The sequence below is a fragment of the Chelon labrosus genome (genome assembly GCF_963514085.1).
Source record: "Chelon labrosus genome assembly, chromosome: 16".
Lineage (NCBI taxonomy): Eukaryota > Metazoa > Chordata > Actinopteri > Mugiliformes > Mugilidae > Chelon > Chelon labrosus.
The window spans coordinates 12,811,619-12,823,724 of NC_140349.1; the positions used below are offsets into that span (position 1 = coordinate 12,811,619).

At 43.0% G+C, this 12,106-nt stretch overlaps 1 protein-coding gene across 1 annotated transcript in view; it reads left to right on the forward strand.

Annotated features, from left to right (window-relative positions):
- Nucleotides 1-423: 423 nt before the first annotated feature.
- Nucleotides 424-12,106, forward strand: part of znf704 (zinc finger protein 704) — a 49,705-nt gene continuing 38,022 nt past the window's right edge. The window contains exons 1-2 of the mRNA XM_084563148.1: nt 424-1,193; nt 6,814-7,001. Of these exons, the coding sequence (XP_084419274.1) occupies nt 933-1,193; nt 6,814-7,001 (449 nt within the window). The 5' untranslated portion in view covers nt 424-932. The remainder of the gene's footprint in view (nt 1,194-6,813; nt 7,002-12,106) is intronic.

The window sequence follows — 12,106 nt, forward strand, 5'->3', positions numbered from 1 at the left end:
GTTTTCCTCCGTAGCCTAAATTCCCCCTACTTTTTCCTCCCTCTTTCTTTCCTTCTGCCACTCTCCCTCCCTCCGCGTTTCCTATCCATCCTTGCGTCATTGTTTTGAATGGAGCATCCTCCCCGAGTTGCATTACCTCCCGCCGGAGGAGAAGGGTGAGCGGCGGGGGGCTTGTGGAGGCGTGTGCTGCGCCGTCCAATCGGAGCCCGCCTTAGCCGCCGGACCGCACATGTTTACAGGCAGCATTCCGCCGGTAGAGGCTGTGCTCGGTCGGAGACTCCGGCGGACTGGACGACACAGGAACCGGATCTGGAGTCACATAACGGTCGTATTTTCACCCGCTCCCAGCCTTTAATGTTAATATCAGCACGCAGACAGCCGCGCGAAGTGAAACAACTCGACGCGTTTGCTTTATTTGCTCGACGCCCAAACGGTTTCTCCGCACACAGGTCGCCATTTTGTTTAATCGTGTACAAATGTCACGGCGGTCCCTGACCGGGGAGATTAGTCCGTGTTTTCCCGCCGCCCGCTCCGCTCTCAGGGAGCAGTGGGGAAAACAAACAGGTCGAACGGAGGAAGATTGGTAGCCGGTTGGATGTGGAGGTTGTTTAGCGGCGAATGAACCGTTTTCGGCGGTTGAAAGGCTGTCGTCCGGTGCTAATTCAAAGTTCTTCTCCAGTTGTCGGTGCTTTTCAGTGCGGTGCATTCAGGACGCGGTCTGGAGTTGTCGTCCTCCGAGTATGTTGCCGCTTTCTAACATTTTGTCAGGGCTGTTGGAGCGCGTAGTCTACCCGCTGCGGTTTTGTGTTTCCCTCGACGTTGTTTACCGGTTGTAATTCGACGTTTAATGATTTAATTTCACCGGCTCGCCGGCTCTGAACAAAGAGAGACACTTTTCTTTTCTTTTTTTTAAAAAACAAACAAAAAACGACATGCATACGAGGCGTCTGGTGAAGCGGTCCATCCTCGGCAGCCGCGTTTATGCGCCGAGTCCGACGGGGGACGGTGCCCCGGTGACAGGAGTGGTCCAGGCTGTCAAGCAGGAGAACAGAGACGTCTCGGCCGCGGGAGCCCGGCGCAGCGTTTACACCGTGCTCATGCAGGACGGGAGCCTGAAGGAGTTCTCCGAGGAGGAGATAGCCGCCGGCTTCAACCACACTGCAGCCAAAGGACCGCTCAAGTCCAGCCTGAAGGTGTGTGTGTGTGTGTGTGTTTGAGAGAGAGAGAGAGAGTGTGTGTGAGTGCAGGGCCCCGGCCGGCAGGCAGCGCTTCGCTGTTTTTGTTGTGCGGTGTTTTGCAGCGTTTAACCGCTTCCTGCACGGAGCGGATTTAACGGTGTCACCGCCGCCACTAACGGCCAATTTAATCAGCGGGGACGAAACCTGCACCGCCCAAAATAGATGTAACGACGATATGGTTGCATATTGCATCAAATAACGGGCTGTCATGACATTTGGCGACATCAGATATTATGGGACAAAGGGCTTGATAGGGCCTGCGCAATGTTTATGTGGACTAGTGGGTGGGTAGGACGAGGCAAACAAACACGCTCTGACTGCAGCGTTTTTGGACTGATGTGTAAAGGTGGTCTTAGCACACTGGCTTATGATCCACATATCACATTTGTTACAGGTAATTTCGTGCATCCAGCCTTTAAATGCACATTTTTCCACTCAAAGAATATAGTGTTTTTGTTTTTTTTTAAGTGTGTGTGTGTTCATTCATACATGATGCAGCTTGTCACCCAGTTGACTATTGAATGGCTCCATGTGAAGTCACTTTGCACAAGGCTATCATTGTTTTAGACATAGATCATGTGGGTTTCTTGAGGCATTAGAGGGGAAAATGGCAAGTTGTCCAAATCGGTAGTGGCCTAACAGGCGCAGGGCGAATTGTCTTCAAATCCAACTTGAATGCCTTGCTGTCACATGGCCTTTAATAGAGAGCACTGCATGAAAACACTGTAGGAAAGTGTGTGGAGTGTTGTGTCCCGTCCTTTTTTTATTTCATGGTGAGGGAGTGACTGAGGAATGCATGTCGAAATAATGGCTTTTTTTATGCTCTGATTTGGCTGAAAATGCACGCTCGTATTCGTGTGTGTGTGTGTGATGTGTTTCGATGCAATTGATAATGTTAAAGTTAAAGATTTTTAAGTCTTACCAAAAGCAAAAATGTTCGTCCACTTTTTTCTGGACCGCTCCAGCAGCACTCAAATCATACTCCTCTATTTGAACTGCTTGTAAATGTTAGTTTAAATGTCCGACACACACATGCAAAGATTTATTTTTTTTTTTTTGTTAAAAAAACTACTGCTCTGTGGGAACTAACAGATCTTTGATTGATGGCTAGTGTAACAAAAACTTGAGTTGTTTTGTTTTGCATTTGCACATTGCTGTATGCGGTGCCCGCTCTCACAAAAGCTTTCGCACAATGCAGTCAGAGTCACCGGTGCAGGCTGGAGTAGTGCAGCTGAGGCTCGAGAGTGTAGTTCAGTCAGCACAATGGTCAAGTCTCTTTCAGCACGACTCAATTCCCGCTGAGGTCGAAAACAAGCCATAAAATGAGGAGGAGGGGTCTGCTCTCTCTGTGTGTGTGTGTGTGTGTGTAAGCGATTCTCATGTGCATCTGTGTTTCTTTTTGTGTGCACGAGTGTGTAATAAAGCATGGATGTGATTTTTCCCTTGGTGTTTATTTCTATGTTTAATGAGTGAGATCTGACTACTTTATAATTTGGAGTGGGGGTTGTTTGTGAGAGCATGCAGCAGCATTTGAGCAGCAGCAGCTGCACGGCCAACAAAGTGGGCACCCCCAGGTTGGCAACGGGTGGCATGCTCCAAAGAATCTGGATGCTTGGAAATGTGCCCGGTATGGCAAACGAATGCCCCCTGTTCTAGAGGGAGGGGGGGGTTACAGGATGCCACTTGTTGAGTTGTTGGTTTGTGCAAGTGTGTGTTGTGTGAGCTACAGCGATTTCTCGGCGCTAACAAAGAGGCGTTACTTGTTGTTGTTGTGCTGGCGCCTTTGGTGTCCTTGTTTTTGTTGTTTGTGTTGATCGTACGCAACGTGGGAGTCAATGAAGCAAGCTTGTTGACAGCAGCTGAGTGACTCTTTGTTCTGAAGCGGTGATCCCAGGCTGGCCAGCTCTGGCTTTTTTATTTATTTATTTATTTTTTTTTATTGGTTGGCTGAGTAACATCAGCATGAAGCCCCCGGTAGAAGTGTATGAGTAATCTTTAAGGGTAAAAGATGTGTATTTGTTTAATGAGTTGTGTTGTGCCTGCTATTTTCACAAGTTTAACACATATTAAAACAAACTTTCTCTGAATGGCGCTAATTTGTGTTTTCCCAAAAGTATTTGTCTTGTTTTGTCACATAGTCCAGGTCCGCCCACAGAATAATTTCATTTATGACGTCGAAAAACATCAGGGCTCAAATATGTTTGGAAAATAGTGTCTTTTTTCACAGATATTGTGATTTTAAATAGTTATTTATCAAGTTACCTCCACAAGATCAGTTTGTACCAGTAGTGTTTCTTGTCTCATGTGTAAGCCCAAGATATAATCATTTTCGTTGATTATAGGCGGAAAAAATAGGCTGTGTGGGCAACTCATTGAATCAAGTCAAACTGTAGCTCTTCTTTATTCCTCTTAAATTTTAATTTCATTATAAATCAAGAAATAGTCTCAAATTTACAGTTCTGTGTTGCCATCTATTTGAGTGACTCTCTGTCTGTGCAACGCATAGGATTATGGGAGGATATGGAGACACACTTGACGGCAGTTCTCCTACAGGCTAACAGCGTGTTGCCTCTGATGATCTGACGATGCTGCATCTTGATTGCTGATTGGTTCAGAGGCAAAGGTTGGCTTGAATGACTCCAGACAAGTGTGGAAAGCGTGTTGAGACTCAGTTTTACTGAAATGCAATTTTCTATTTTTATTTTTTGCTCACATCCACGGCGTAAAACTAGCGGAACAACATAACGGACAGGAGGCGTTCACATTTCCAGTTGTTCCACATATTTTTTGACACTGCTACTACCAAGTGGCAGCAGACGGCTACAACAGGTTGACGTGTGTCTGCAAAGCTCTGCGTAGTATGAATGCAGTATTAGAAAACTAAATGTTAAGTGCGGTGCAGTGATTTAAGTTCAAGTTTATCATCATATGCTTGCCGATGCAAAAACGGCACTTCTAGTAAAGTTCTCGGTCTCAGAGCGAAATTAACATCACATATTTAGTAAAACAATATATTTATATGTATGTAATAGGGAGATTTAAAGGGGAATTACCGTTTTTTTACAACTTGGACCTGATTGTTTACTTGCCCATATAACTTTGGTGTCCTTTGGAGTTGTTCGGACGATAATTAGATCTGCGTATATCCATATAGTGGGAGTGACTGGGGCACCGCAACGCAGCCTCTAAATAACGCATTATCTGCCGCGAAACTTGTTCATTTCACCAATATTTTGTTATGATACGCTAGTGCTATTCCCTGTTGAGTCCAGAGTTACCGGTCATCATCATCCGGGGTCTGTAGATTGACCTACTAACCTCTGACCTGGATGATGTCATCTCTGAGCGCCGCACTCCCACTATATGGATATACACGGATCTAAATATCATCCAAGCGACTCCAAATAACACTAAAGTTATATGGGTGGGTAAACAATTGTATTTTATGCCAGAAATAAGGTCCAGGTTGTGAAAAAAACGGTAGTTCCCCTTTAAATAACTTCAAGAATCTGAAGTACAAAGAGTGGTGCTGTATAAAAATATAAATGTTTATGCGGAACGAAATCTTATCTCAAATCTAAGTCACTAAAAGTAAACGGTTCGATCGTGTGTGTATGCCATTGTGTAACTTTAGTAAATCTTCCCAGCAACAAAGAAGAGTTAGCAGAGCCAGCTGGGACTTTATGACATTCTTTATTCCGACCTTTGACCCGTAAGAGTTCATGAATCTTTACGCTTGATAAACTGCTGCTCAGAACTGGTACGTTATGAGTTTGTGAGTGGGAGAGAGTAGGAGATCAAGAGAGGAGGGACACTCAGGGTATTTGTTCTCTGTGCAGGCACACGAATATTGGCTTTGATATATACAGCCTGCATTTCCCCAACGATGTGGCTTAATTCACAATTTCCTTGCTCTAAAAAAATGCCGTTATTCATGTGGTGAAAGGAAGGAATTGCTGGTGGTTTTATCCGAGGAGTAGCCTACACTCGTCATATGCGCAACACCTAATCTTCCACGAGCCGCTGTAATCCATCTTGTTGTTTTTACTCAAATATGTGTTTCCACAGCCCGCTGTGCGCGTCACTGAGCATTCGACTAGCCTCTATCATGAGCGATGCATGTTTCTAATGTTTTTTTTTTTTTTTTTTTTCATCATCGCATTAATCTAAGTAAATTGTTCTCTTGGTGTATGTGTGTATGAGTGATTTCCAGAGTCGAGACTGATTGCTTTACAGTACTTTGAGATAAATATCTGGATCACACACGCACATACACACACACTCTCGCCTGAATGTCATTCCCCTCAGTGCTCCGTGGGCGTGGGCAGCTGTGTGTGTCACCCTGCTTGTGTTTTGGCTCTTTCGCAGTCTGTTTCTAACAGTCTGGTGGCTTGGGTTACCTTCAGAGATGTGTGTTGGTGTGTGCGTAGGTGCATGCAGGTATTCATGTACAGTAGCGTGTCAGTCGTTGTGTAAGAGAATAGATCATGTTAGGCTGTTTTTTTTTTTTTTTTTTTTTTCTCTAGCTTTGCTACAGGTGGGCGATTTAAGAGTGATGTGATTGGGCAAATGCTATTCCTTTGTGATTGTGTGTCAGTAGGTGTGGGAATGTGCATTATTGCTATATGGAGTATGTCTGTTTATTTGCTGCTGTGTGCATGTGCCAGAGCAGTGCACATTAAACACTACCTACCACCACAGCTTTATTTAAATAACCATGATGTCAAAATCGTGGTTTATGTTGACCTCAAACAGTTTTTTATGGTTCATGGTCATAAAACATTTGCTTATATGTTTGTTTATCTTGTACTTCTTTTATCTCGCAGTTTGCAATTGTGTCACAGTGCTTATGCATTTCTTAAAATGTGTTGCGCATATCTTTAAAATCCAGCAAATGCATTTCCTTCCTCATTCTGCACCCAGCTATTTTAAAATTGTGCAATATTTATGTCCATGTGTGACAGCTTGACACGATGAGCACGTGATTAACACCAAGGATGCTTCTTAAATAAAATAAAGTATTTAAATGTATACATTTTGCCCAATTTCCAGAAACCACCTTCTAGCTACACCTTATATCACAGATGACTGCTTTGTGTGTTTCTTTGTGTTTTTGCTCATGACAAGGCAAGGGTTTGTGGAAAACCTCATACACCCAAAAATATCTCCAGGAACTTGGAAATAACTTTGTTTTTTAAAGGACTACTGTGCATTTTTGAGTCTGTCCTGCCTGTTTTTAGGCCCAAGTGTCTGGAAAAATTTCTTAAGCCATATTGGAGCATGCACTCCTTCATTTGAAATCAAAACATTTGTCAAAATTTAAAATCTTTGGACAGCCATATCCAGATCCAGAGCCCAGACCGTGCCTTTTTATCTGGTGTTGATTTTGAAACTGCAGTTATATGATCAAATTTGTGTATTTTGCAGAATTAATCTGTATGTGTAGCACAGTTGCACAACAGAGTTTTGTTTCCACAATCTTTTCGTCATTTTCTCATTCTAATGCATCCTTATGCCGAATTATTAACGTGAGTTATCAAAGCATTGACATATTCCTCTTTGCATCCCTCCGCAGCATAGCTCAAGTAACGGAGCTCCGGACATCCACAAGATGGAAGGTGGCTGCCTGAGCCCAGAGGCGGTGGAGGAGCAGCGGTTGGCGGATGGCAAGCGTGTTAGCCGGGACCCCGACACCCGATCCGTGTCCCTGCTTGAGCAGAAACGCAAAGTGGTCTCCTCCAGCATTGATGTCCCTCATGCAAGGTAAGAGTTGTGTGTCTGTGTGTGTGTGTGTACCACGTCTCTGATCTCACCCTAGAGGGAGTTTGGCTTGAGTTCATACAACTAAAGTTCACTGAAGGTTTATGGCATAGATAGAGCTTATATGGGCTGACATCCCATTTTATATCTGATCCTTGAAACCATTTCGGCAGCGCCTTGATTACAATATGATGTGACAGGAGTCCACTGTTACTCCATCACATATATATTTTATCGTACGCTGTCATATATGTTATACTGCACATCAACGCTGTCTCTATGCTGGCATTGATTGGGTCCCTGTCCTAAATACTAAAGGGTTGTATGTAAAATGTTTTCTATTTTTGAAGAACCCCTTGCTGTTGCCTTAACTTGCAGAAGCAGTTACGGATGTGGTTATTTAAATGGCTTGCCTCTTGTGGTTTCCCAAATTGCTAAAGTGGTGCAACACAGACTCAAGGCCACAGGATTCAGCTAATAAAGTAAATCTCATCAGTTATCCTCTAGAATATCGTTCCTGATCCATAGCAGAGACTCTGCAGACCTCCTGGGTACTGTAGCCTTTTTGGCGGAATGAGCTGAAAATCGAATAAATAAGCTTAACATTTGTTTGGGAGAACAGATATTTTGGCTTTCGTGTTTCATTGAAAGGGTGCTCCATAATCCATCCAGATACTTTACTAAAGCCCTGTACAACTGGAAACAATTATGTTATAATGCATTAGTTGTTCCTTCACTCATTCAGTTCGTCTCTTTACCTTGTATACACACACACACGGACACAACTATTATTTTTAGACCCTCAGCATAATCCTCCATCGAAGCTAGTCCACAACAGGGCAGTTAAACACTAATAGGCAGCAGTGCATGGCAATGAAGTGCCATCTAATAAAGAAACGGCACTATTTCACTATTAGATGTGAAACACTAATACCTTGTGAAGCACTGCACTGTTATCGAACGTCCCTCCCCATTACTTATCTTCGTGCTGCTGGAGGAGTGCAATCGATGGCAACCTGCTGAAAACTACAGTAAAACTCTCCCATTTGAGACGCTTCATCACAGCATCCTGAGCCATTACTTTAAATTTAATAGTTATTTGCAGACGAGTCATTGATTTGGTTTCGTCTTGTTGCTCATTAAGAGGGAAAGTCTTGTTTTAAGTTTAATCTATCACATGGATTAGACATAAGTTTTACACCTGTCCCTCTATAATTACCTCGATGCATAGGGATTGCAATAATATTGATATTTTTATGCTTATAGTGGGATGGCTTATTGATTATCTCGCCGCTCTTGTGGAAGTGCAGCTTGTTGTGTCAGCTTAGGGACACTTTATAAGCCAACTTCCTGTTTATCCTCTTAACGAGACCATCTAACAACGAGACAGCCATCGGGAATGTCATATAAATCAGAATTTAACTCACATGCCGTAATCCTGATATAATGATTGGAAGGAACCACGACATTCAGAAAGCCTCACATCTTTTCATTTATTGTTGTGGGCACACAGTCTCAGTTTTTCTCTCTGGCTGAAATTACAACAGGACTACGCCAGAGTATGCTCTGTTTTTATTTAGTCTGTGCAGAGATGTGAGAGCTGCGTGCAATAGTCCTGACATGAGTGGAAACAAAAATAAATGTTTGATTTGGTTATGGTTGGTTTAGTTGATAACCAGAATCTCCAAAATGCGACGTACCAGCTCGTAAGTACTGTATGACTTTTTATTTTACGTTTCAATGATGTGCTCTGCAGACACAAGAGCTTTATCTCCCCTCTTCTGCATGGTAAGGAAAGCCAAAAAGGACAAAAAGGTTTCAGTATATTAAGGCCATGCGGTGGGAGGACATCTTTTGCACAGTCAAAGACACCCTGAACAGTCTGTGTCGTTCTAACTGCTGCAGATGACTGTTATTTGAATTAATTATTTTTCAATTAATTGATTAATCCATTGATTTTTGTTGCTGATTGATCAATCCTGTTAATATAGCAGTCGATTAATCATTCAGTAAAGCTCTAAACAATCAACAGAACTTCAGATATTACATTTTAAACCTTTGTTCAAACATTTTGTGATCATAAAACATTTGATACTTGATTCTTGATACTTTTCAAGAGTTTTATTCAGTTTTGACCTAATTAGAAAAGGTTTTACTGTATTTTGACATTAGCAAAGATAGTGTTGAGTGGTGTTTAACTTGTGCTGAATTAGAAATGCAGCTGCTAAAGGTTACTCACATCCAATTAGAGCATGGCTTTAATGGAAAGCTACGTCATTTAGTTTTAAATGCTGCTTATAACTAAATGGACTGGAAAGCAGCGATGCCATTAGCATGTGCTCTAGAGAGTTTATCTTGACTTCTTGTCTGGAAAAAAAAAACAAATAAGGACACAACGAAGACTCCCAGGCTCTGACCACCAACCAAGAAACAGACAAAACTCACTGTTAAAGTCCAAATACTGACAGTGCTGTCTTGTTGGTTTGAGGTTGGAAAACTGGCTGATTGTCTCTGTTTAGGTACTGCGCTACAGTGGTGGGCTGTTTCATTTTTAAAATCTTGCTTCCTGAGTCTCTATTTAAAGAAGTCACACACTTCCAACCATCCGGTTTGAGTTTTTTGTTTTTTTCAGCCACCATAACTGGGCATGAATGTAAACATAGCAACATGATGATGTATTTCGTACAAATGAATGATGTCAACGAGCTGTTGCAGCCCCAAAGGTGTTAGAATATAAGGCTTTGTCATCCTTTCTTTGCCTGTATTTGACAGTTGCAGTGCAAGAAGAGACAGAAAAAATAAGGAGAAATTGTTTACCCCTCAATCCTGCTTTAGAAAGGAGGATTTAAAAGTCTGGTTACTTTGGGTTTGTGTACAAAATAAGAGTGACACTGAACTCCATTTTCCGTTCAGTGTTCAAATGTCCTCATAGTTAGAATTCAACATGTTCCTACCTTATAAGAGTCTCAGTGTTTTTATGTTTTAATGAAAGTCCAAGAGCGTAGACTTGCCATCTAATTAATATGTGCATGGCACTTCAAAGCCTGGAACACAAAATCTGTTTTCAGCCCAATTTATCAAGTGTGCTTGCACAATCAAAAACATGGAAAGTTGATTGTTACCACATCTCAGGAGCAGGTATGAGCTCTTGTGTTAGATCTCCCTATAGCGACCTCCTCAGCGCACAGCACCATTATTGCCTCAAGATTAAGATCCATGGCTCTCATCCTCTGCGCACCTGCGACCGATTTTCAACCCTGCCCCTCCACTGGAGTAACACAAAGTAACATCTATCTGTAATGGAGACAAGGAGGGAGAGAGATGTTGGGAGAAATGGAGGAAAGGGGACGAGGGAGTACAGGAAAAAAAAAAAAAGAAGAGGGAAATGTCAGTGTGTACAGTGGAGGGTAAAGGAGGTGGAGAGAGCATGTGTAGCTGTGAAGATAACAGAACGAGAGGAGAGAGAGTGCCTGAGGATTTTTTTTTTTTTTTTTTTTTTTCCAGAGCTAACTCTCTAGAGAAGTCTGACCTTGAGGTTGTTAATTGCACTCTGAAAAGTTCCCTCTCTGCCGGTGATTTACCAAGAAATGTCTGGGTGTTTGATGGCTCTCCAGATCCCTTGCAACCTAGAATACAATAGGTTTCCTGCCTCGCTCGAGAGTGACTGGAGTACCCGAGTGCCCCGTCTGCAATCATTGGGAAAATAGAGGAAAAATGACAGTGTGCCATATAGATGTTTGACCTGGGGGGGTTATGTAGCTACATTTCATGGTTCTGTCAGCTGGTCCAGCTCTCATTACTTTATCGAGTGGCTTCCCTCATCGTATTTGTTTACAGCACATTTACTTTGCAGCACATTTCTTCAGATCTTGCGCCAAAAATCAATAGGTGTCATTCCATGATTGACCTATTTTCTGCATCGTTCCCAACTCCCAAATGCCCAAAGAAATAGTTTATTTTATGAACGTTTCTTAAATGTGCTGTGTCTTGAGATGCAGAGGGAGGAATTGCTCGCCGTGGCAGGTTCTGATTTGTGTATGCCGTGTTTATTGTATAATTCTGTCTTAACCGAACGCTCAGACATCTCTAAACATTGTCAGGCTGTGGTCTTAGCCAGCTGCTCGGCTCGCTCCTTTCTCCTAGGGCTTATGTTTTCTCTATGCAGGAAACAGTCAATTGTAACAAGAGCTGGCGGGGGCAGACCAGTGGAAACGAATGGCTTGGCTTTTGACAAATAGCGTTCTGGAGACTAATTGCTAGCAGGGGAAGTGAAGTATAACCTTAGTTGAAGGGGAAATCAAGAGAGTGCTTTGCTTATTATTGCAAAACCCCAAAACAACAGATCTGAGGGTTCAAATCCTCTTCTTTTCAGACTGTTAACAGTCAGCCCTCTCTTTCCAGCATGAACTGAGGTTACTCACGTTTGTGTAAAAGACCGGACCCCTTGCTAGCCCTCCATGATGTTTTTTCTTTTTATATCCATAAGCCCAGCGCAGTTACCAAATATAAATAGATCATGGTAACTGATAACCGTTCCGCATAGCTGCAAATTGAAACAAGGAATCTGGCGTGGCTGGGTGGGACCAGGCTCAAAACTAACTTCGATGCCAAAAACAAAACAGTTTGTTATTGTCGGTTTAACTGTTGATGTGTGTGTTTGCAGATCACCCGGTTCAGTGTGCTGAGCCAACCATGTGCTCCACTGTTCGGAGCGTAGTGCATCAGCCAACTCAGACATGGAACGTGGCCAAAGACAAAAAGAGGCCCAAAGGGACTGTCAAATTATCGTTTGTCTTTTGATAAAGTGGCGGGCCACATAATCTGCACATTTTCCTTCTGCTTTTTGTTTGTCTTTGTGGGAATTTCTTACCTTTTTGGAGCGCTGTTACAGCTCTTACCCCATTTGCACAATGTGTTTGTGTTTGCGGTGAAGGAGGGCGTTTGAGTTTCGAAATAAGAGAAAGGAGGGGAGGATGGGCCGTGTGCATGAAAACAGTGTGGGTTCTCCAGGGAGTGAGTGACAGAGAGAGCGAGGGAAAGAGTGAGAGAGATGCTCAGCGTTTGCCAAAGAAAACTGTTTTCCTGGTTTGGATGCCAGTGGAGACCAG